Source organism: Xenopus tropicalis, chromosome 6 (genome assembly GCF_000004195.4).
Source record: "Xenopus tropicalis strain Nigerian chromosome 6, UCB_Xtro_10.0, whole genome shotgun sequence".
Lineage (NCBI taxonomy): Eukaryota > Metazoa > Chordata > Amphibia > Anura > Pipidae > Xenopus > Xenopus tropicalis.
Window position 1 is genome coordinate 35845941 of NC_030682.2, and position 26912 is coordinate 35872852.

The following is a 26912-nucleotide window of genomic DNA, read 5'->3' on the forward strand; positions in this document are numbered from 1 at the left end:
AAACACTGACAGGGAAGGGGCCTTGTTCTTACCACTGCTCTATACCCTAGGGCTGCCTTGTACTCTGCTAATAGAAATGTGCATTTATTCACATGAGTAGAAGATGCCAAACTGCTGGCCTTGCTCATGCAGCAAAGGACACCTATTTTCAAGCTGTTGCATGTGATGGTGTAGTTCTATGTTTTCCATGGAGACTGCATTATCTATAGTTTCTCCTATGTGAGTGCAAAATTAGTTATATACACTTTCCTACTACTAATAGCTAGGTATTAAACCCTGAGAAATAATGTGAACAGTTCTCACAATGCTGGTCTTTTTTCAAACATCACAGAATATCACTGGAGCATTACCATGATGGGTTAACTCAGCACACAAGGCTATTTTATAATGTGTGCTACAGGCAATACGTATATAAGAGGCAGGAAAGTAATTTTAGTGCAACTTGCATTTATTAAAGATGAATTTGCTACCAAATTTCAACAGAACTGGTTTCTTTGTGTGAATGATGAAGCAATCTTGCCTCTCTAAAGCTTCTGAGTATAATGAATGGTAAAAAGTCTCTATCCTTTGATAACTAACACACCATATAACATATGAGCAGAGCGCAAGACGTGTTAGGCTTTATTTAGAATGTTTTTTTAAATAAATGTTTTTCAGTTTTTATTGACCTGAGTGGATTCCTACTCCTAAAGGGACCCAGAAAGCATCCTGTTTGGCTGCTAATGGAGTTTGGGAAAGTAACACTGATGTGGGGTCTTTTGAACCATTTTAACTGACCACCTATTGTCTGAGTGAGAATGCACTTGTCATAAGTGTATTGATCTTTTCACATACAGCATATGGGCTCACGTGAGACAGGACAACGTGGGTGAAATGACACGCCCCTAGGCAATGAGCTGTCGGCAATATAAATCTGTGCAGAGATTATAAATGTGCACTTGATAACTGTCTGTGAGGAGAGGAACTCAGAGTTGCTTCCTTTCAATAAATACTAAGATCTTAAGAAAGAGAAAACATGGTGGTTGAACACAAAGAATTTGTCAATGCTGGAAAAAAGACTGGACTTCAAATATGGAGAATTGAGAAAATGGATCTTGCCCCAGTTCCAGAAAGCTTCTATGGCAGTTTCTATGTGGGTGATGCATATGTTATTCTCAATACAATTGACAGGGGGCTCTATAAAATTTACCATCTTCACTACTGGCTTGGTGAGTAGAAATCATTGTATATTTACATGTTTTCCCCATGCTTGCATGTGTTCCTCTAGGTACCCTGGTTTCTTTCTACATTCCAAAAACATAGAGGTATGTTAATTGGCTCTTGATAAGACTAATCACTGTGTGTAAATGAGAGTCTTTAGAGCAGGGGTGGGCAAACTATGGCCCGCGGGCCACATCCGGCCCCTTGGCCTTTTTAATCCGGCCTGGCGACGACGCCAAGTCTCATCACGCGAGACTTGGTGTCATTGGCGGGCTGGAATTAAACAGACTAAGGGGGCGTAACGCTGGCCTGGCCCTGCCCGCCCTGGCCCGGGGGTAAGTAAATGTGGTCCATGAGCCAAAAAGTTTGCCCACCCCTGCTTTAGAGTGTAAGCTCCACTAGGGCAGGCACTTATGGAAAATATGTTGGCACTTTACAAATCAAGATTGATAAGAATAGGCAAACAGTTCTAATTCATTTTGTTATATGGATATACAACATATGTATCAACCACAGAATCTATGATGACAGCGTGTGTATATGTGTGTGTGTGATTAGTAATTAGTATCTTGATTGCTTCAAAATCTGTTTAGTGAATTATAGAAAGCTGCCCAAACTTTTTGAACTTAAGCAGTTGAAAGTCCAAACAATATAACTCTGTATTCTGATGGTATTTCCATGCAATAATAAAACAGTAGCTTGTACAGGTATAGGACCCGTTATCCAGAATGCTCGGGACCAAGGGTATTCCGGATAAGGGTTTTTTCCGTAATTTGGATCTCCATACCTTAAGTCTACTAAAAAATCAATTAAAAATTAATTAAACCCAATAGGATTGTTTTGTATCCAATAAGGATTAATTATACCTTAGTTGGGATCAATTACAAAGTACTGTTTTATTACTACAGAGAAAAAGGAAATAAGTTTTAAAATTCTGAATTATTTGATTATAATGGAGTCTATGGGAGACGGGCTTTCCATAATTCGGAGCTTTCTGGATAATGGGTTTCCGGATAAGGGATCCGATACCTGTACTGGATTGTAACAAAGCTACATAAATCCATATTGGTGGCAAAACAATACCATTGGGTTTATTTCCTGTTTAAATCATTTTTTGGCAGACTTAAGCAGATCCAAATTATGGAGCAATCCCAAATCCATAATACTCTAGTTCCTGAGCAATCTGGATAATAAATCCTATACCTAAACTACAAACTAATCCACATCATCCACATAAAGGTTTTTGAGATTTGCAGTTCTGCATGCCAAACACCTGTTTTATGGTTATTTGTTTTTATGATGACTTGCTCTAGAGTCTATAATGATTAAAATAAAGTTGTAAAAGATGGATAACAGTCAAAAATTTTGTAATAAAGTCTCTGGCTTTCTAGGAGGGTGAGACAAACCCAGACTGTGTCATTTAGGGTAAGATCTGCCCTTACCAAACTGTTTACATCATTTGTTATGGGCCCCTTTATATATAAGTTAATGTTTTAGTTCTAAATCATGTCATATTATTATCTTTATCTGCCAGTGGTTTAAACATTAAACTTCATATGAAAATTGCAGGATGAAAGTAGCATTAAATCAACGAAAATAAACAGTGTAATGTATAAAATGCACATACTACAGTATAACCCAAAGGAGTTTGTGCAACTTTAATGAAAAATATACCAAAGTGTAGGTGATGTTTAATAAATCAGTTTCACCTTCAAAGTTTTTCCATATTCTATTGACTTTCTTCAGTTAGATGTTCTATAATACACATATCAAATTTCACCTACAATTGACATTGATTTTAAATTTCTTGACAAGGTTTTTATTATTTCTGGGTTTTATGTTTTTTAATCAGGCAATGAATGCACCCAGGATGAGAGCACAGCAGCTGTTATATTTACTGTCCAGCTGGATGAATACCTTGGTGGAAGCCCTGTTCAATACAGAGAACTGCAAGGACATGAGAGTACAGAGTTTCTTGGGCATTTTAAAGATGGGATTAAGTACCAGGTACATTGAAACCTGATTCAGCCTATGTCCAAAAGCAATTTCCATTCTCCTCAATAGTATCTGAATGAATGCCAGTGAGATTCAGGAAGTAGTGATGAGCGAATCTGTCCCGTTTCGCCGAACAATTTGTGAAACAACAGGAAAATTCATGAAACAGCTGAAAATGCACAAATTGTGCGTCTCGCGACTTTTATGTTGCAAGCTTTTTTTTTTTCCAGGTACATGGTACATTGACATGACTGCGCCCAATTTGATGTGACCATACCCAATTTGACGCACCTTTTTTTTATGCAACTGCGACTTTTTTTTTTTTTTTTGGCACGCAACAAATTTTCCCGCTCTGACTTTTTCACAGAAGTTTTGCGAAACAATTCGTCAATGGCACATGGTACATTGACATGACTGCGCCCAATTTGATGTGACCATACCCAATTTGACGCACCTTTTTTTTTATGCAACTGCGACTTTTTTTTTGGCGCGCAACACATTTTCCCACTCTGACTTTTCACAGAAGTTTTGCGAAACAATTCGCCAATGGCAAAATGCAGAAATTCGCTGTGAATACATGCCTGAAAAAATTCACTCATCACTATCAGGAAGCCCATCATGAAGCCTGTGCTTACATGGTCAAGTGTGAGCAGGTTGGGGGCCAATATCTTCCCATGTATAGGCGGCTTTGGTTTTTTGGATCTAATGTGTGGTTTTGTAAATGCAATAACTTGTTTGAATACATTGTGGCAGGTGGTTGGCTTGATTTCCTTTCCTACATCCAGATAAACAGCCCTGTGTGTCTATGATACAGACCTAAAATGCAGCTTTAAGAACTGGTTCACTAGCTTGGGGATACCCAGTTTACTAATGCAGTTATATGAAGTGAATGGATCCGACAGCATGGTTGCAGGCAGGAGGGAGGATGGCTAGGAAATGCAAGTAATTTCTGGGTCCCCCTGTGGTCACAGGGTCTGCTGATAGGTAGTTACACCACTGCTTATAAATATAAAACCTTATAAAGCTATTTAAACAGAAACAAACAACTGGCACATTTCTATTTCAGGCAGGCGGTATTGCGTCTGGATTTCAGCATGTGATAACGAATGACCTCAGTGCCCGGAGACTTCTCCATATAAAGGGAAGGAGAGTGGTCAGAGCTACAGAGGTGCCGCTTAGCTGGTCCAGCTTTAACAGCGGCGACTGCTTTATCATTGATGTTGGACCTGTAAGTATGAAAAGTTGTATTAAAGGAGAAGGAAAGGTAAAAACTAAGTAAGCTTCATCAGAAAGGTCTATGTAAATACAGTCATAAGCACTTACAGTAATGCTGCACTCTATCAAAAGAAACAGAGGATTTCTTGCCTCGTTTTTGGAAACATGTTCTTATGTTCTCAGAAAAATCCTTCCTTCCCAGGGCCAGAGTCTGCACAGTTCTCTCCTCTCTCCCTTCTCCTGCTCCCCATAAGACTTCATAAAACTCACTCCCTCATCCTGCTGCAGCTCAGATTACACATTTCTAAGGGTTGACCCTAAGGAATGTGTAATCTGAGCTACCAACGGTTTGAGCTGCAGCAGGAAGCTACGAAGACCAAGCTAAAATGGCAACTGCAATCTTAAACAAACAGAGAAAGCTTCTAGGGCTCTTTACTTAGGTATGATAAGGCTTTCTGCAGAATAAATATAGTGTTCTAGGAGGCACTAATGTGGCAAATCTATTGGCAGTAAACCGCCAAAATGACTTTCCTTTTCCTTTAAGTTATTGTCTACAGCTGTCATTTATCTTAGAAATATTTTAAATGGTATATTCATAAACAAGCTTTTACATTAAGAAAATATCTGAGCTGTCTGACATATTAAAGAAGTAATTTCAAGTAAATATAAAATGAAAGGAGCAATGAATAAAACATATATCTCTGCACAGACTCACTCCTTCCTATATTTTACGTAAAGTTTCTAATTTCAAGTAAAGCCAGAAGCTTAACTGGATGGAAGGGGCATAACTGGGTAGGCCAAGATAGACAGCATCTGGTCAGGAAGGTCACGTTGGAGTGCAGGATACCCAAAAGCAGTGATATCTGGGGTGCACGATAAAGCAGCATTTAGTTCCAGTACCAGTTTATATTCTTCTTTCTGTGCAGGAATATCAGGGGCAGTAATGAGCTAGGCAGTCTGCCCATCCTCCCTCCTTAGCATGGTTTCTGAGGGGGTTTGTGTGGGATGAGGAGCTCTCAGCATCAACATCTAAGAACATCAAGCCCTGCCTTGTTGTTTTTATCTTGTGTGCAAGCATAATGAAACCCAAGTAGTGCAGCAGGAGAACATTATGATTATCTGCCCCAATAACTTATTTAGTAGAAAACAATCAGATGCTTGCATGGCTTGTCTTATTAAAGGACTAATGCTCTATACCAATCTTACTTTCATTACTAAAAGAAACTGTACAGGTTAGTGCCCCACAATGATTTCAAACTCTGTTCTGGCTGTATTTGGTGCAAGGTCCTTCCTGTTAGTTATGTGTATTTATAGGGGCCAAAGGTACCAGCATAAGAGTATAATATCTGCTGATTTCTATATCTGAAGCAGATTAAATAACATTCTAATTCAAAGATCACTACAAGTTCCTTATTGCACCCTTAACAGTTGTAAAGCATTAGCCCAGGTTAAATTTTAAATGTATCTCAATCTTAATGTAAATCACTTTTCATTGAGCTATGTGCTTCTATCACCAAGGCTCAAATTAGCACCAATTCTCCACAGGGTGAGAAATTATTGCACTGTCTGGCCAGGTGGCATTGTTTTCTCATTACGGTCACTATCTTTTATTAGGGCAATAGTACATGGGTTGTTTTATACATGATTTTCGGCCAACCACACCAATCAGAATTTGTGTGCTGTGCTATGTGACACACAGTTACACAATGAGTTAGGCTGAAAAAAGACCAGGGTGTTCACCCTTTCCTTTCCAAAACCAATGCGGAGAAAAGCAAATAGAGGCCCCAACAGATTCCTCCTTGGTACAATATGTCCTGAGAGCTATGTGCTACCACTCACTCTCTCCCAATGTATTTTTATTCAGGAGATTTACCAGTGGTGTGGGTCCAAAAGCAACAAGTATGAACGTCTGAAGGCCGCTCAAGTTGCAACTTCTATTCGTAACAATGAGAGGCAAGGAAGGTCTAACCTGACTGTCGTAGAACAATTCAGTGAACCTCCATCTCTGATGCAGGTAAAGCCCTAGCTTTCCCTCTTTTTGACATGAACTCCCAAAGTAAATATTTGAACTGAAATATTTACTATTATGAACTGAACTTTCGGGAACCATAATTGTCTCTCTCTCTGCTTACAGTAACTATTTCTGCATCCCCTTTAGGCACACAGTTTCTAAAGGGTTAAGACTAGGTCTAATGATTCACCTTCTTCCTTTATGTATACATTAATGGGTCTATTCTTGTGGAAAGTTCTACCTAGAAGCTTAAGTCCCAACACTGTCCTTTTCAGTTAACTCGAAGTTTAAAATTGCTTAAAACTGCATTCAAAGGGGAAATTATGGGTTTTAAAAATCAATAAATGACTTGCGTGTCTTCTGTTGCTGAGTAAACCAAAGGGATTCCACAGATGAGAGATAGTGTTACAACAGTAATAAAGTAATATGAGCAATGTTCTTTTACTTTATATCACACTACATATTTACAGTATTACAGTGGGGTATTCTGCATAGTTCTGCATAGTCTGCATAGTATTACAAACTTCATTTTCTCTACTCATTTGTTTGCATTTGAATTTCAAAAGCAGTATAGTGAAGTTTTTATGGTCTCAAAGTTCAAAGGCCAAATCATAAAATCAGATATTTTGAATTATAAGGAAATGCTAAATATTTCATACCAGCTTTGTACTATATCTTTGTATTGTGGTATACTCAGCAAAAAAGATTACTAAGTCTGTTGCCCAATAAAAGGGCGTTAGGTAACTTACCCATGACCCAAAACTTGCAGATTTTTCTCCTCTCTCTATATACATACAATATCAGGCTTCCACCATTTTTTTTGGCACTAACTCTAATCAATAGGTGCCTATAAATATTAAGAACAGTCTATCTACTTCTGAATTGCATTCCCTTTCCCCCTCCAGTCTGCAGGCACCAACCCCTAGTATATCCTGTCACATATTATTTTCTAATGAGCTTCCCTCACTTATTGATTATTTTGTCCTTTCTCCTATGTAGATTTTAGGTCCCATGCCGGTGCTTCCTGAAGGGGATGATGATACTGATGTCACTGCCGACGTGACCAACAGGAAAATGGCAAAACTGTACATGGTACGATAATAACTGAATGTGTCATTCTGACAAATTCTAAAATAAGCACCATTAGTATAGGAAATGTTCACAAATGTATAGAAAAGGGCCTATGCAACATGCTGTTTGAGTTTTTATCTCTTTTTGCATAGTTAGTGATGATATCTAAAATATTATGCCTTTTAGTCCTACCACAGTCAGCTTAAAAGGAACAGTAACACCAAAAAATGAAAGAGTATCAGTGTAATTAATATATTACATAATATTCCCCCTGCTTCAGAAACCCTACTATAGTTTATACAAACAAAGCTGCTGTGTAGCCATGGGGGCAGCCATTCAAATTAAAAAAAGGAGAAAAGACACATAGCCAATAACAGATAAGCTCTGTAGATTCCCATTGAATTCTACAGAGCTTATCTGGTATCTGCTATGGAACCTGTGCCTTTTCTCTATTTTTAATTTGAGTGGCTGCCCCCGGGGCTACACAGCAGCTTATTTATATAAACTATAGTAGTGTTTCTGTAGCAAACAACCCAGCTGTACCAGTGTAGGAATGGCTGCCCCCGGGGCTACACAGCAGGGTATTTATATAAACTATAGTAGGGTTTCTGTAGCAAACACCCCAGCTGTACCAGTGTAGGAATGGCTGCCCCCGGGGCTACACAGCAGGGTATTTATATAAACTATAGTAGGGTTTCTGTAGCAAACACCCCAGCTGTACCAGTGCAGGAATGGCTGCCCCCGGGGCTACACAGCGGGGTATTTATATAAACTATAGTAGGGTTTCTGTAGCAAACACCCCAGCTGTACCAATGCAGGAATGGCTGCCCCCGGGGCTACACAGCAGCTTATTTATATAAACTATAGTAGGGTTTCTGTAGCAAACACCCCAGCTGTACCAGTGCAGGAATGGCTGCCCCCGGGGCTACACAGCGGGGTATTTATATAAACTATAGTAGGGTTTCTGTAGCAAACACCCCAGCTGTACCAATGCAGGAATGGCTGCCCCCGGGGCTACACAGCAGCTTATTTATATAAACTATAGTAGGGTTTCTGTAGCAAACACCCCAGCTGTACCAGTGCAGGAATGGCTGCCCCCGGGGCTACACAGCGGGGTATTTATATAAACTATAGTAGGGTTTCTGTAGCAAACACCCCAGCTGTACCAATGCAGGAACGGCTGCCCCCGGGGCTACACAGCAGCTTATTTATATAAACTATAGTAGGGTTCCTGTAGCAAACACCCCAGCTGTACCAATGCAGGAATGGCTGCCCCCGGGGCTACACAGCGGGGTATTTATATAAACTATAGTAGGGTTTCTGTAGCAAACACCCCAGCTGTACCAGTGCAGGAATGGCTGCCCCCCGGGGCTACACAGCAGCTTATTTATATAAACTAAAGTAGGGTTTCTGAAGCAAACACACAACTTTTACTAGTGCAGGGAAGCAGTACATTATATTTAAATTACTTTAAATCATTTTCATTTTGTCTGTCCCTTTAAAAAAGTAGTCTTTTTATCTATCGTATTGCCATGCCACAAATCATACACCACTGTTGTGCAACCAATCAGAAATGTGGTTAGTTTAGTCTACTGCAGGTAGAATAATGAACATAACAGTTTGTTTGTTGTGGGTTCTAATGCCACACAGGACTGATTCTTGTATGCAAGTTGAGAATCAGCCCCTAAGCTGGCATTAGCCTTTCCCTGTGCCTGCACATGGAGCCATTGTGTCGGCTTGGGTGAAGGCACACAGAGCAGATTTTGCCGCCAAAATGCAAACCCACTTTTCAGTGCCAAAATCCCTCTGTGTACCCAGGCTGATGCAATGGCTCCAGGTGCAGGTACAGGGAAAGGCTGATGCCAGAGCAGAGTTGTCAACTCTCCCGGATTTTTTGGGGGAGTTGCCCAATTTTGGCAACCCCCAGTCTCCTACCACCCTACTGCATTCTTCTGATTTTTAAGCTTTCTCCCAGTTTATTTAAAAGGTTCCCTACAGCTCTGCCTGCATAGGCCTGTGTGGCATTAGCCTTATGGCAATAGGGCAGAAATACCCACTGCTGAATAATAAGCCCCAGTGTGAGGCTGCAGCAGCTAGCTGTTGGATAAAGTGTGACTAGGCCACAGCAGATCCTGTAATAAAGTGTTCCGGGGGAAAATACACTTGTGAGTATTGGATTTTGGCTATTTACCATCTTGGATATATGTAACCCATTTTCGGTGTTGTATAGGTATCCGATGCGAGCGGCACCATGCAGACAACTTTGGTTTCTGAAGAAAATCCCTTCTCCATGCCCATGCTTCTCTCTGATGAGTGCTTCATATTGGACAGTTCTGATAAGAAGATCTTTGTTTGGAAAGGTTATTATTGTCTTACAAATACACGAGGGCCAATATGGAGCTTTTTTTTTAATGATTCCAGTCATAGGATTGTCTCTACCTTGTGCCTCACTTGCTATATTTCTACGCAGGCAAATCCCCTCCGCAGCACATGCACACATGGGGTTAATATACTAATATAGAAACTGGTTGGTAATTGCACCAGTGTAATGCAGTTACTTATAAGAACGTTGCTTTCATTTTCTAATTTGTGGCGAACTAATCAACACCTCTGGCTATGGGTAACAGCACTGATGTACTTTAGCTTCAGTGTTAGCAAAATAACCAGTCAATATGCAATAGACCACCATATCATGTGACTTGTTCAGCTTCACACTAAGAGGTTGGATATATTATGGGATGTGTCTGATGGTAGGTGCACTGGATATGTTATTGCAAGTAAAACAATGTTGACTTTTAGTGTCTATTGAGTACTATTTTATAGATTTTAAAATTTGCAAAGTGTTCTGCTAAAATTTACTTAAAAACATAATATTTTGTGAATTACAAATTAAATGATAAGGTGTGGGTTGTGGGTGCTGGGTTTACTTGGATGGGTTGAACTTGATGGACACTGGTCTTTTTTCAACCCTATGTAACTATGTAAATATTTGTTGCTGAATAGTACCTGATCAGTTGTGTGAGTGTGTTTATATGAAGGGAGATGACTGAGAATTAGTAAAGGCATGCCAGGAGTAGAAGGGAAACCTTAGGAATGTGCTGACACTAGGAACAAACTTATGCTGGTCATACATGGTGGGCCTGGTCTGTGTACTTGTGGCAGAGATGGAAATTCTGCATGTGATAGTATCTTTGGTCCTGAGAGAATAGTTGTCATGCTCACAGCATCCAGTAGGGGGCATTGGAAGCTCATCAATAAAACATTCTTACTACCCCCACAGAAATACAAGATATACTAGTCCTTCAGCTTATAGCTTTACAAGGAAAAGACTGTTTATATAATATTATTGCAAAATAGAACATATATGTCTTTCATTCTTTTTCAGGGAAGGGGGCCAATGTTAATGAGAAAAAGCATGCAATAAAAACTGCAGAGGATTTTATAAAGAAAATGAATTATCCTGCTACCACACAGGTATTACCTCAGGACTAAGGCTAGTCACCCTTTCCCCTATATTGGTTATATTTCCTTCTTTTTCACAACATTGGAATAATGTACCGGCTGGGCTGGCAAACCATTGGCCAGGTGGCAAATATAGAGCAGAGAACAGTGTGTGAAAGACTAAATTATCTATCCTGGTAAATTCAATAACAGATGTTCTCACTGAGCTTTAGAATAGCACATGTACTTACTTCTCATTTACTGAATAGATTTTCCCAGTTCCCATTAGGCCTTATGGGACAAAGCCTACATTTTGGAATGGGGGGAGATTGGTAAGTGAAAGCACACACACACATAGTAGGAGTAGTGCCCTGAGCCTTCATATCTATCGCTCGTTGGAGCATGTTATTATTTACATACTGGCAGCATGCCGCCATCAGCTGTGCACCTATTTTGTGCCTAAAAAATGAGCTCTGTGCCTATTTTGTTTTTTGTGCTTAAAAAATGAGCGGGTACTGGGAGTTGCAGCCCTACAGTGATATCTGCACTTATTTATTTTTTTTTTTTTTTGCTTTTATCTACACACACACGTGCTAGCTTTTCTTTTCTTTTCTGGTCTTACACTTGTCCTCTTTATTTATTTTTATTTTTTGGCAGCTTTATTCAGTGTTATTGTGCTTTACAGTCATTTGTTGTTATTACACTCCCACTTTATGACATCATTATGCTTTTGGCGCCACTGTTAGGGTTATCAGGGGGGTTTGTTTGCCACATCTGTACTTTGAGAAAGGCTTCTCAGGCAGCCGAAACGTCAGTCTTTGATTTAAATAAATCTTTATTGTTTTGCACCATAAGACCTGTGAGTGCGGCATATGCTTTCCAATTTTGTATGTAATTGTATACTGCACCCAGGCAAGCTACAATTTTGATATACGTGAGTGCCTGTTTCTATGAGTTCCTATATATATATATATATTGATATATATTATCTCTATTGAGGATTGTTACCTCTCAGTATATTCTGGGAGCATAGAGAACTTCTTTTGCATAGGGATTGCTCGATATGGGGAGTTTATTATTTTACATTTGGGAGACTGCAAACAATACAATCTCACAGGAGCAGACACTCATTTATAGTACTATATATTTAAATAAAAATAAAATAATTTTTTTTTTTTTGCAAATTCAGAATCTGTAATTTCTTGCACTGTAACTGATAATAAATAATATTTATTTCTGTCTTAGATTATCGTGTTGCCCGAAGGAGGAGAAACTCCAATATTTAAACAGTACTTTAAAGACTGGAAGGATAAAGAGCAGAGCGAGGGATTAGGGAAAGTGTTCACTAAGGAGCAGATAGCGCAGATCGAACAAATTCCATTTGATGCTACTAAGCTGCACACGTCGGCTAGGATGGCTGCCCAGCACAACATGCTGGATGATGGATCTGGTCATGTAGAGGTAGATATTTTTTATTCAATTGTAATGACATCTCTTAGATATTGTATTTTTATGAACTATTTATACAATGCCCCAATTGTTCACAATAAAGAGCATCGCATTGTCTACGCAGTTTGGGGGCAATATTCAAAAATGATAGCCAATATTTTACTTTTCAGTGTTACCGGAAAGTTGATCGATTATTGTTAGATAGACAGATAGATAGACAGACAGACAGACAGATCGATAGATAGATAGACAGACAGACAGATAGTTAGATAGATAGATGATAGATAGATCTATTTACAGTATGGCTGGTGCAATGGTACAAGAGCTTTGAAGAATTAGGGGCCTCAAGTCAGGGACAATTCTAGCATTTTCTTGCTGAATGAGGATGAGCCCTACATTACTGACTCACACCTTTATAAATTGTAATTTGAAGAATGCATGGAAGCAGCATAGATTGCACTATGTGTGGGAAAATCAGACCAAGGCCAATCGATACTCTGCTGGCAGATTTTTACACCTATATTTCAATTGTCTAGATATGGAGAATTGAAAAAAATGCAAGAGTACCGTTAGATCCCGAAACCTATGGGCAATTCTACGGCGGAGATTGCTATATTATCATGTACACAACTTTGAATGGACAGAAGATTATTTACACTTGGTAAGCTATTTAAAGAACAATCTTTGCAAACAAATCTCCATAGCTGAAACCACATCATGGCCCATAAATATTCACAGCACATACAGAATGATATACATTAACAATTAACTTTCCAAATGCAATTCAAACAGTTATACAAATTTGTTCAACTGTAACTTGTGCCATCCTGGTTTCCAATGTGTTCTGGCATTTACTTACATTAGGATTTTTTTTTTTTCACGATTCAGATTTTTTAGACACAGAACAAAAACGTTATTTTTTTGAGAATTTACTATGCGTTAAAAGCCTAAAAATCCAAATCCAATTTGCCAGGTAAAACTTGCTTACATTAGGTGGAAGTCAATGGCAGACGTCCCTTCCCTTCCCTGAAGGATCCTTCTTTCCCTTTGAAATCTTAGAGGTTTTTGGTTTTCTGTAAAAAAGAAGAGGTTTTGGTGTAAAAATACAAAAAATCTGGCATTTTTTCTGCAACTTTTTCCATGGGTACTTTTACAGTTCATACTTTTTAGTAAATATCAGACATTTGTGGAAACAAGTTTGTTTGAATTTTAAAATAAAAAAAATGAGACGTTAGATTTCTCCAACTGATACATTTGGTTCTTAAAATCCCATAGGAATGAATAGAACGAGGGTGAGTTTTTAAATATTAAGCTTCAAACTCACATTTTAATAAATCTCCCCCTGTGAACTTTTGCCTTGTGTAGGGACCCTAAGATTAAGCCCCTATTCCTGGTTTCCCCTTTAGACAGGCATGCCAGTGGGTGCACTTTGATGGGATATGGACACCTAAGGGTGGTCCTAATAGTGTGTGTACTATGACTATTCTTTCCAGGTAAAAAGAGAGTTTCCCCTGCAGTTAAGCAGTGACCACAAGGTGGTCTTCTACAATATAAAAGAGGGGTGACTCACAAGCCATGAGGTCTTCTTCCTGGGACTTCACCTCACTAAGAGGTAGCTACAGGAGCAAGTTTAGATAATACAGTAAGATATTTTATAGTCACTCTAGGAGTGAAAGGATAGACAGTGTTATTTAGTTGGGCAGCTTGAGGGCCCATCGAGGAGATTAGTGAGGTTATCACGGCCTTAACTGGCCGTAGTTCAGTAAATTCAGTGGTTAGCTCAGGTCACAGCATATTCCCTAGAGGGGAAATTATCTGGAGAAAGAGAAGCTCCTGGTTTGGATAATAGGGAGAGATACCTCTGAATGCTGTTTGGAATAAATAAAGAAGTTTGTTTGGTTAATCAGCAATCTCAAGTCTCCTGGGCAATTCCTCCCCAGGCGGATTGCCAGCTACCTGGTAAGCACTCACCAAGGCGGCAGCAAGGTCCCAGAAGTTGCAGGGAGTTGGCCAAGTTTGAGGCTTACACAAATCAACACAGCTCAAATAGCACACACGCTCAAGAATACTTCTAGCCATCACTCAAGGGTGCGCTACACTTGAAAAAAAGTCTACTAAAAACCTTCAGATAGTATTATTTGAGTCTGAATGTATCAAGTATGGTCTCTTCCTTGATTGTTCTGTTCTTGTTCAGGCAAGGAGCTAATGCAGGAAAAGATGAGCTGACATACTCTGCCTTCCTCACGGTGCAGTTGGATCGTTCCCTCAAAGCTGGTGCCACTCAGGTAAATTCATTCTATATTCTACTGTATATCAATTTCATAAGGTTATGATTATATGGGCACTATAGATTCTACAATTGCCAGCACTTGATTTTATTTTTAATTCCTCTAGACAAGGGTACCACAAGGGAAAGAACCTGCCCATTTGCTAAGTGTCTTCAAAGACAAGCCACTCATTATATACAAAGATGGCACATCGAGAAAGGGAGTTCAGGCTCCCCCACGACCCATACGCCTTTTTCAAGTACGAAAGAACTTAGGATCTATCACAAGAATAGCTGAGGTAAGAATTTTGTTAAATAGCAATAGAATCCTGTTTAGTAATATAGACTTAATTAACCTACCCCTTACAGTGTACTTATGATTTTAATGCAACATATATAAATTGATTTTCTGCACTATAGCTCAGTGATGTAAGACCCTGGGCCTGGTACTATAGGAGGTCTTCTCAAGGACAGGGGCAAGAGGGTCCATCACAGAAGAAATAAAAGGCAGGTACAGGAGAGGTTGAATAAAGGGTCAGTTAAGGAAGGCCTTAAAGACAGATTAAAGAGTGCCAAGTGCAGCATTTGTATTGTTAAACATTTGAGGAAACTTGCATATGGATGATAAACATGGTGAGCGGGCATTGTCCCAATATCTCTACCAGGGCCTGGCTATTTTATTTCTTGCATTGGAACCACATAAAGGACTGCAAACCTATAAAAAAGTATTTTATGTTTTATTGTCATAGAACATTGAACCACAATAGATTTCATTTTCTGCAAAGTGATTTAAATTAATATCAATAAAAAAAAACCAAAAATACCCGAATGCATAAATATATACTCGCTTCAAGCTGGTATTTAGTAGATGCAACTTTGGCAGCAATTCCAGCCTTGAGTCTGTGGATAGATCTCTATCTTTTTAAAGTCTAGCCACAAATTCTCTATTTTATTGAGATCTGGACTTGGCCATCCCATGACATTAACCCTATTGTTCTTAAACCATTTTTGTGTAGTTTTGACTTTGTGCTTGAAGTCATTGCTTGCTGGAAGACAAATCAGCTCCCAAGACTCAGGTCTCTTGCATGAGGTTTTACTCCAGGATTTCATGTATTTTCCTGCATTCATTCACATGCCTTCCAGCATGGTGTTTAGTCTCCTGGAGAATTAGCTTGATTTTGGTCATATCAGACCACAAAACCTTATTCCAATATTCTAGTGACGATCTCCCATGCACCTTCTGGCAAACTATAGGTTAAATGTCATGTCATATTTCATTAACAGTGGCTTTCTCCCAAACTTCTGTGAACAGGGGCATTCCTGCCATGAGGTAAGGTGAGAACAAAAAAAGCCGCTTCTGGTAACTCTAGTAGCCAAATTTTTGGTAAATAAACCAGAAATGTGTCTTTTCCAGTGCAGAGGTACAGCCCACCGGAAAGGCCACCTAGGGCGTTGCTAAGGAAAGAATCGCCCCTGGCTTGTAATTTCTTCAGGAATGATGGGGTTTCTTGTTCCCTGAACATTTCACAGGGAAGCAATTGTTCGGTTTCTGTTGATTTAATTCTGTAATTATATTTTTAGGTTGATGCAGATGCAACATCGTTGAACGCAAATGATGCTTTTGTATTAAAAATGCGAGACAACAGTGCCGTCATGTGGATAGGAAAAGGCGCAAATGAAGATGAAATAGAGGGAGCGAAATATTTAGTCAAAGTTTTAAATTTAAGAGCCATTAATATTGCAGAAGGGGAAGAACCAGGTATGAATTTATGGTTACCAACAAATGTAAATGTTCAACTGCTTTACAAAATGCATGGTGTGGGGCTTTGAAAAGGATATAAATATATTTATATTTTCATAATATGTAAGCAGCCAGCCACTAATTAATATTGCTAGATATTTAACACTTGTGTCTGTAAATAACAATGGTTACTGCAATGGTATTTTGGTTAATATTCAAGTTGTGGCATTATAGTTGCTGCACAGATCATGTTTGACATCATAAATGCTGATAATTGTTACCAAGATTTGAATTATCTCTAACTGCAAAGAGGTTCAAACCTCACAAAAGAGAAAGGAAATAAGGATAGAGAAAAATATATATTTATATTGTGCAGCATAGAAGCTCATGTTCATGTTTGTAAAATGTATTTTTTTAATATTAAAGTGACATATTTCCTTAATAACCTAGCCCATGTATAAAAATGAATGTCTTAAATCATTGGCGTAACAATAGTATACCCCCTTGCTAAAAAAACTTTATAGGGGCCTATCACGTACCTACCCGGCCCTCCCTCCACCTAGTGTACCTTGTTGCCCATCCGCTCGTGCTAAGTAGGTGAGAGATTGGCTGGGGGAGGGCCTTCTTACAGCTATAGAGGAAGCAGACCCCTCAGTCCAGCCCCACCCAATCCCCGCCCCACCCACAACCGTGGGGTTTGCTTCCTCAGTATCTATGTCAATGTCTTACATACATACATAGTCTCATGCTTAAATCTAATAAATATCCCAAAGTAAAAGCAAAGTTCAAATTCTCATAATATACGAGCAATCATGCTGTCATTGTAGTTACAAGAAATGAGTAAAATTTTATGGACATCATGTCCTTTCTGAAGCATCTTAAAGGCTTAGTACCCTCTTCCCAGTATTCCCTGTGTAGCCTACTAAAAAATACTCAGTATAAACCACAATGGTTCATAACTTAGTGTTCTCATGTGACCCAAAGGCTTTTAAATGATGTCATCTACCTTGGTTATCAAGTTGACTTCATCACATGCTATCCTCTGCCTTTACGCTTTTTGCTCGGAAGCTCTGAAGAATTGCTGTCTGCTTGTCTAGGGGAAAGCTTTGAGTCCAGCTCTGAGTCTGAGTGGCTGTACCTACTATGCACAAACTGCCAAACACCATTAAAGTCAAATAGTAAAATTAAAATTGGTAAAATGATTATTATGTGTAGGGTACATTGAGAATGCTACATTCATTTTAATACAGATATATTCTGGACTACACTTGGAGGCAAAAAGACATACCAAACTTCCCCTCTGCTTGAAACACGACTTGAGGATCATCCACCAAGACTGTTCGGTTGCTCAAATAAAACAGGCCGGTTTGTGGTAAGTGTATATTTTAAACAGGATCATGGCATAGCAAAACACAATTGTTATGAAATATTGAAAAGCTTATTGTAAACTATAATGGGTGGGTTTTAATGAAGGCTTGGGGAGGCTAAGCCTGTCTGAGTACAGAGTAATCATGTCCCCTCGCAATCGCCTCTTTTCCAGAGAAAACAACCCCAACCTCGACAGTCTAACCTCATAGTTGAAATCTTCCATCCCCTTTACCAGTTTAGTTGCACGTCTCTGCACTTTCTCCAGCTCATTAATATCCTTCTTAAGGACTGGAGCCCAAAACTGCACCGAATACTCAAGGTGAGGCCTTACCAGGGACCTATAAAGAGGCAAAATTATGTTTCCATCCCTTGAGTCAATCCCCTTTTTTAGACAGCACTTCTCCATTAAGGATACCCCCAACAAAACTACCATTAGTAGGTTCCTGCTCACCTCCTCATAAAAAGGCGACTAAATTAGTCTGGCAAGATCTGTTACGCATAAAACCATGCTGGCACAAACTTACAGTATTCTATGTATGTATGTATGTATATCTTTATTTATAAAGCGCTACTTATGTACGCAGCGCTGTACAGTAGAATACATTAATACAAACAGGGGGTTAATGAGATAATAATAGATAAAGCAAAGTATAACAATAAATACAGATAAATACAAGATAAATACAGTGTCAACAAGTTAAGAGTAAAAGACACAAAAGGATAGAGGTCCCTGCCCCATAGAGCTTACAAACTATTGTGAACTGCAATGTATTCAAGTATCCTATCCCTTATTACCCCTTCCAAAAGCTTTCCTACTACTGATGTCAGACTAACAGGCCTATAGTTTTCAGGCTGAGAACAGGATATTTGCTTTTGTTTTCTAACTTGTAGGTGAATGTTCAAATCTCATGGGTAACATTGCCGGTGATGTTGGCTTACACACTATAATAAATATGCATTGTTTGAATTGTTCATATAAAGTTTTCTTTATTTGTAGGTTGATATGAATTTGGGGGAATAATTTAGGGAAAAAGAATAATATTAATAACAATCATTATAATAATAACAATGATGCAGAGCAAGACTTGACTTGAGATAAAGGTAACAATAAGTTGGTGAGAATAGCTTATTATAAAGAAGTCATTATTCTTCCTAATGTTGTTGATTCTTGGGGGATAGAGAATGGAAATACAAAATCATAATAAATTATTCACTATAAAATAATAAACAGTACTTAAAGTTGTGATCCTTGGGGCCCAAGCACTTACCCAACTGCCCCTGGGACAATGATTTGTGCATTAAATCACAGGAAATAGAAAAAAGAGAACCACAGAAAGCAATGTAAAACAGTAATTAGAAACACATGATTTTGTATTGTTATTTACAGTATAATCAGTCACAATGTTGCAACTGGCAGTATAAGGCTACAGAAGAACACTTGGGCCAGCAAAAAAAAAAATATTCTGATTAAAGGGGAACTCCATCTAAACAAAACTTAAGCGTTTTGGAAAGGAAATATAATTTTAAGCAACTTTGCAATAAATATCATGGCAGGCTCAATGCAGAGCAAGTGAAATAATGACACATCACTGTGGAGAGAAGCTTGGGTTGTAAAGAACGTCCTTAGGTTTTCTTTCTCTGGTGGCCCAGATCCCATTCAGCAGACCTGGATCAGGGAGAACAAATCTAAGCCTGATACCCATGTCACTACTGTGGTCCTTTCACCAAGGCAGCAGAGCCTGTAAAGGAGATTACTCACAGCTATCTCTCCTCGTTGGAACAAAGAAGCTGCTCTTACTAACCATAACTGACTATCTCATGTTCCTAGAACATGCTGTTTCAAAAGATATCCTGCACTTACTAAATCCTCATTCATGGAGTCCCTGTTTTCCAACTTCATTAGAGATGATGGCTTTCTCTAGGGCCGAATACTTCTGGGCCGCGTGGATCCCAGGCTTCCTGGAGCACATCCACACAGCTGAACTGATGAAGGCCAAGAAGGAAGATCCACCCCCTGCTAAACACTATATTAAAGTGTGGCAGGAATTTGTTATGCCTATGGGCCAATAATGTAAATATATAAATAGGAAAAACAGATGCATGGGCTTTCGCCCAGTAACAGTGAAATAAGGAAGGTAGGGTTTAAAGCAATAGGGATTGTTAACCCTATAGGTCTCTACACTTTAAAACTCAAAATTTTGTCTTTTAATCTCATAATTATGTTTTATAAAGGCAGTTTTTTAAAATCATAATTATGAGATTAAAAGTCAAAATTTCACCTTTTTAAAGTCTTAATTATAAGTTTAATAATCAAAATTAACAGCTTAAATGTCAGAAGGAAGGTACTCTTCTGTACCAATCTGTAGGGCTGCCTCCAGCCTAGGAAGTGGCCCAGCATGAAAGCCAATGTAATTGATTTAGTAATTTACTCTAGCGTTTTTCTTGCATTTTTCGTAATTGCATTGTGTTCTAAGTTTCACATTGTTGTTGTTTGCTTGTTTAGAAGCAGGACTGGCAAACAATGGGGAGACCAGAACATAAGATACTTCATGGGAAGTGATATACACACAATAACACGCCCTAAATTTAATGCATGCTGTGCAGTAGTTCAATAAGAAGATTAATAGGTTAAAGAATAAGTAAACTTTTTTTTAAATCTCTAAAATTGCTCTGTACAGCTTCCATAATAACATACCTTTCTCCCTGCATCCAGATTTATTTTGTTTCCCTATTACAGATAGTTCACCTGCAGCTCTTTTACTGACTTCTTTATGTAGCGTGAAGCTCCACCCCCTTTTGTTTCTAAGCATTCTCTCTCTCTCTGACTACGATGACCTTAACGAAGTGCCTACTGGGCATGTCTGCTTGATTTAAATTGGAGCAGAGGCAGTGACCATGCCCAGTAGGCAAAAGGGGCAGAGCATCACACTAGAGAAGGAAGTCAGTAAAAGAGCTGCTGTTCAGCCACTTGTAATAGAGAAATGCAATTAATCTGGATGTAGGGAGAAAGGTATGTTATCTGAGGGCTGTACAGAGTAATTTTAGAAAAAAAAGATCTACTTATTCTTTAACCTATTAATCTTCTTATTGAACTACTGCACAGCAAGCATTAAACTTAGGGAGTGTTATTGTGTGTATATCACTTCCTATGAAGTATCTTATGTTCCGGTTCTGTCTCCCCATTGATTGGCAGTTTTGTTACTCTACAGAGTAATTTTAGGGGATTTTAAAATAAAAGTGTTTCAGTCTTACTATGTGAAATACAAACTTGATCAGTATTATTGCCACCAGTTTTGTATGAAATAGGTTGAAGAGGTTCCGGGGGAATTTACTCAAGAAGACATGGCAGAAGATGATGTGATGATGCTAGACACTTGGGAACAGGTATTATCAATATGCATTATTTATATAGTGATATATAATAGAGTATATATATATGATGACGATCCTGTGGTGATCGAAACGCGTAGATGGTATGCTGAAATAAATCACTGACTTGATTGATGCTGTAGCTGTGAGTGCTTTCTACTGTTGAGTTTGATGCATTATTTTTGTCAGCCCCCAGTCGTTGCCCCGATACTGGTGAGTGCCGATTCTTTACAAGACTATATATATATATAGTCTGCAAAAAATAGATGCCGCACTCACAGGACTTAATGGGAAAAAAAAAATAGTTTGTTTATTTAAAGTGTACAGCTAACGTTTCGGCTGCTTCCACAGCCTTTCTCAAAGTTAGCTGTACGCTTTAAATAAACAAACTATTTTTTTTTCACACTAAGTCCTGTGAGTGTGGCATCTATTTTTTGCAGACTTGATATCCTCCTTGAATTACTGCACCCAGGCAAACTAACACCGTATTTAACGTGAGTGCCTGTTGCTTTTGGACAGGCACTCAGCTTTTAGATGGCATATATCTACTTGCGGATTTGTTGAAGTTTTGTCATGTAAATAAATTCACTTTTTTATTTAACTTTGCAGATATTTTTATGGATTGGAAAAGATGCAAATGAAGTTGAAAAAAAAGAGTCATTGGTGTCAGGTAATCCATCTCTAGCGTTTTGAATGGGTCACCCTAATACTTTGTTAGGTTTATAGACAAGTAATAGTACTACAATACTATACCGACCACTACTGAGGGCCAAACTCCTGCTACTGCCTATCAAGGTGCACCCAATGTACAGTATATGTTAGATGGAAAGTAATCAGGAGAGGAAAGCACACATGGCACTCTGAGAAAATAAAAATAAAACTTTAAATGGCACATACTCTAAAAATAAAATTAAATTAGGAACAGGGGAAATACCTCCCCTGTAGTTGTGCCTATTCAATTAACATTGTACCACAAAGAGAGGGATACATATTATGGTAAGCACACACACTGTTATTTTACTACAACAACAGAAAGATTGGCTGAAGTTTCTTCCTACCCGCTCTCTATTTTGTCTCTGTGCCTATATACCCATGTATACCTTCTTACTGGGGTGCATTTCTTACTGGCAGGAGAGAAACCCTTTTACTCCTGTAGGGGAGGATTTTTCCCTGTCTCTATTAAAATCTTATTATTACAGTATGTGCCAGTAAAGATACGTTTGGCCCATTCACGTTGCACTTTATTCTTGCTACAAGGCATTGTGCGTGTCTAGCTTGAGACTCACTCAGTGGGGGAGAAGAGCACAGGGCTATAATCACCAGATAATGGAGTATATATTTATCTAAAGCTGATGTGAATGAATGAAAATATTTTTGCTGGCATACATTCAATTAATTAAGTTGATGTTTGTTTTTGTTTCTTTTCTTGTAGCCAAGAAATATCTGCAAACTGATCCTTCTGGACGGGACAAAGACATCCCTATTACAACTGTGAAGCAAGGAAATGAACCCCTGTCATTCACTGGCTGGTTTTTAGCCTGGGATTCTAATAAATGGCAGGATTAAGACAAAGATGTATTTGGGTTCAATGTTGCTCTAGGCACCCGGCTCTGACTGCCGTTCCCCTTGCCGATTGGCAGTTTGGAATGCACCGATTATCGAAGAGAGGAGTAGCTCTTCTTCCCCCGCAGCTATCCTGTGTAATGGCTGGCTGGGGGAATTCATTTTTTTAAAACTTTTTATCTTTGAACATATAGCACTCAAGGACTGCCCCCTAAAGCTGCTGGTGATATCTATCACCCCAAACAACCTTAAACTTTCCATTTTTATGAACTACTACTGACTAGTTATTGGGCCCCACAGCAACATCACTAGGCCCCTACAGTTATGCAGTTTGTGTAACTTATGCAAAAACTCATGGAACTGCAAGTCAACCAAAGCACATGTTTGTTTCTGTATTTGGACTGGTGGATGTATTCTATGTTTTGATTGGTCTAAACCCCCTATAGTTTGTACAGGGGTGTGACCACTAGCCTATGAGTAAGGGCCCCTATTAGTACAAAACTTGTTAAGCCACCTCCTAAATAAATATTCATTTTTATTTCTACTTACTACTGCATGTATTCAACAAAGATCTGACACTAGAATTTGCAATTAGTCTTCCTGTTGATTTTTTTTTTTTTTTAATAATTTTTTTCCCTCTGCCACTTGTAACTTCTGGGATGAATAGTACAAGCCCATAAATGGGTTAAAGATTAAAAAAAAAAATAATGGTAAATATTAACCTTCACAGATCTAGTTTTAAGGTTGCTGGGATCAGTGACTATGACATCCAAAGAGCATTTTAGGATGAAGGCTGCAAAAATATAAAATAAATGCACTAATTCAATAACCATAAGAAATAAAAATGAAATACCATCTAAAAAAATGAATTAGAATAGGCCTATCTATAATATACTCAAAGTTAATTCATTAATTCAAAGGTGATTTTGAAAACTGACCCACAGCTATTAGCTCAAGTGACCCCACACTAAACAACCAAGTCACTGGGTTTCTATTGTTCCCAGCCTGAAGCTGGGTTCATGTGTGGAGCCGAAATATTTCTGAAGGATAAATACTTTGATTCTATTTAGTCATATTAAAGCTTATTGCTTAAAATGGAAAATTCTGGAGTGGTCTAGGAAAATCTTCCAAAATGCAATTACTTTGTGAGTTATGCAGGAGAAAAGAGCCTAGCTCACAAATAATCAATCCTGGGTCTTTGTTAAACATTACGTCTTTTGTTGTGTTGTTTAATAACACTATCACACCCACTCAAGCAAATCTGCCAAAAAAAAAAAGAATCATCAAAGGTATACAGTTGTAGGGACCCATAGGGTTAATGTGCCCCTATGGCTTTAAACCCTACCTTTCCTTTTTCTCCTTGTCACTAGGCAAGGCTGAATGTATCTAGTTAGTATTTACATATACCTTATTATTGGCACAAGGCTAGACCACACCCTACCACACTTTAATATAGTGTTAGAAAATGGGTGGATCTTTCTTCTTGGCCTGCAGCATTTGATCTGTGTGGATACTCCTTGAAGCCTGGGATCCACACCAGCGCAGAAGGTTAGGCCCGAAGGGGACAAGTACCCTTAGTGAAGTCGGTGATCAGGGACCCCATGAATGAGGTGAAGCTAGAACAAGTTAATTACTATCAAAGCACTTTCTAGGAAAGTGAGACAGTCAGTTTGTATCTAGGAAGAGCAGCTTTCTTGCTCCACCCAGGAGAGGACACTCAATGAGTAGTCTCCTAACAGGCTTACTTGCCTTAGATTAGGGACACAAAAGTGCCAGGGACTAGGCCAGTCTTAACCCTGCCCAACCTCTTTATGAGAAGGGATAAACCGGTGGACTTACCTCCTGTCACTCTGTTGGTCATATTAACCCTGCTCAACCTCTTTATGAGAAGGGATGAACCGGTGGACACCATACTTTGTTGCTTAATCTGCTTTAACATCAATTGTATTGCTGAATCCTGTTATACCTCATCTGAGAGTGAGTATTGATTTGCCCTGCATTACCATCATTTGTCTTGGACAAATAAACAGTTATCTTTGTTTGCAAGAGCTCCTGGTGTCCACCTATTTAACGATTGCACTATTCACATACACGTTGCAGTGGGAGGTGTAGTTATACACCCTCCCTAAGCACCTTTCATATAGCAAAGGCCCATCCTGCTAAAACCGAGTCGCATGTACCCCATGCTCTATTCACTAGCTGGACTTATTTGACTTATACAGCCAAATAAGGGTTACACAGTAAAAAAAAAAAAAATGTTAAATTGCATTATAACTGGCAGAACCAAAAAAAGAAAAAGTCACAAAAATATAAATTCAAAGTTCAACTGTAGTTTTTTTTTTTTTTAGTTTAGACACGTGCCTCTCTGTTCCAAGACAGAAAAATAAGTGTAATCTTTTCTTTTAAATATGATATATAGAATATGTGGATGTGTTATTAATTAAACTTATGGCACTTATGGTTTAATATAATTAAACGTATGGCACTTTAATAAGGTAGTTGATACTGTCCCTTGAATTTAAAAGTGAGCATGAGGATGAGTATGCATGTGCTGCAGTGAGAATGAGTGTGAGTTTGCGTGTGGCTGTACAAACAAGTATAACAGTGTAAATATGTGTGTGGTTGTGAGTATGTGGATCAGGGTGAGCAAAGGATTCAGTGTGACTTGGGAATGTAAATGAGAGGGAGTGTGTATATTGTATAGTCTATGGATATGCAAAAACGTTATGGGTCACTTACATACAGTATGTGCAGTGTACAAAGTGCAATTTTGTCTGTAGCCACAATCTAAGCATCATAATGAACACAATTGTACTGCTTTTTTCTGTGATAGTGCAAGTTACATCTAAAATGCGGGATTGTGTTACTGTTGGAGGTCACTGCCACGTTCAGGGTAGCAGCAGGGCCATGTTTATATATAGGCACCCGAGTGCCTGTGCCTAGGGCAGCAGCTTTTGGGGGGCAGCCCTCAGGTGTCTATAAATAACATTTTTCTTATTAAATTGCAGAAAACAGAGTACTAGCTCATTATACCGGGGAGCCTAAGGTTGGCCACTTCAGAGAGCTATCTTGCAGAAATAATTAGGTTAGATAGTTCTAGGGTAGATTTGTTGAAGCTCCCTGCAGGTGGTGAGAGTCAGTGGAAGTTTGAGGCTCCAACGAAGAGAGAGACCAGTGTCTCGGCCATACCTTGGCCAGTTAGTTACCCCGTAGAAAAGCGACTAGGTGAAATAAGGCCTAGTGCCTAAAATTCAAGGTTGACCCCTGTGCTGACAGTCTGTAGGAAGGTACAGCGTCCCTGATGTGAAGAAAGCAGGCAGGCAGTAGGCATTAGGCTGTGGCCCAGTGGTCTGGGGACCCTTAGCTGTCTAGGTGCGTGAAAAGTGTTTATAATCAGGAACAGTGCTGGTCATACCTCCCAACTGTCCTGATTCTTGTGGTACAGTCCCAGTGTTAACAGCTCAAGCCGCAGTCCTGGATTCTTACTAAAAAGTCCCTCATTTCTATTTGATTTCCTGCACTGAATGCTAAAAAAAGATAGTAAAAAGGAAAAGGGAGAAATACAAGGAGACACCCAAACAGGTGGTCCCTGTCTAGACTTCAGAATTGTTGCACCGTTAACCCCAAAGAAAGAGAAAAGAGGTAAAAATTATAATCAGGTAATTCACTTGATCAGGTGTTGTAGGACATTAAAACTTAACCTTTATTGGTAAAAATTAAAAAGGTGAAGTATATCTTAGAATAATCCCCATTAAAAATCACCTGGGGTGATATTCAATTAAAGTACAAACTATGAGGTATTATAAGGCTGCTCAGAGTTAACCTGCCTCATTCAATTCACTAAATTGTTACAGCTTAAAAAATAACTATTGTGTCAAACACTCTCCACAAATCCACAGCCCTATAGAGGCAGCCAAGGAGAGATTGCAAAAAAACGCCGGCAACAATTGTTGCAAAATTATTGCCAAACAAGGAGAACTCGAGTCCAGTTTCCTTATGAGCTATATTAACTGCTGAGACAGGGTAGGGGATTCAGACCCCGTCATAGCTGTGTTAAAGTACAGAACTCTTTCAGCTATAGGCTGGAATTCAGCAGTTTTCTGTGCCCACCACCCCACCATAGATTGAGTACAGGTAGCTCAATGTTGCAGCCAAACCTCCCGTTTTTTACACTGAGGCGTCCCCGCTTATAAAATGCACATCAGTCGTGCAAACAAATCAGC

The 26912-nt window shown here is 38.9% G+C and overlaps 1 protein-coding gene across 1 annotated transcript; it reads left to right on the plus strand.

The window, feature by feature from the left end:
- Positions 1 to 934: 934 nt before the first annotated feature.
- On the plus strand, positions 935 to 23993 carry LOC100496020 (adseverin). The gene is made up of 16 exons (XM_018094926.2): positions 935 to 1208; positions 3053 to 3207; positions 4262 to 4423; positions 6275 to 6424; positions 7421 to 7513; positions 9723 to 9852; positions 10878 to 10966; positions 12179 to 12394; positions 12919 to 13043; positions 14577 to 14667; positions 14777 to 14947; positions 16230 to 16407; positions 17640 to 17761; positions 21064 to 21141; positions 21736 to 21796; positions 22559 to 23993. Exons 1-16 carry the CDS (start codon positions 1016 to 1018, stop codon positions 22690 to 22692), a joined length of 2148 nt encoding a protein of 715 aa, XP_017950415.2. The 5' UTR covers positions 935 to 1015; the 3' UTR covers positions 22693 to 23993.
- Positions 23994 to 26912: the final 2919 nt, after the last annotated feature.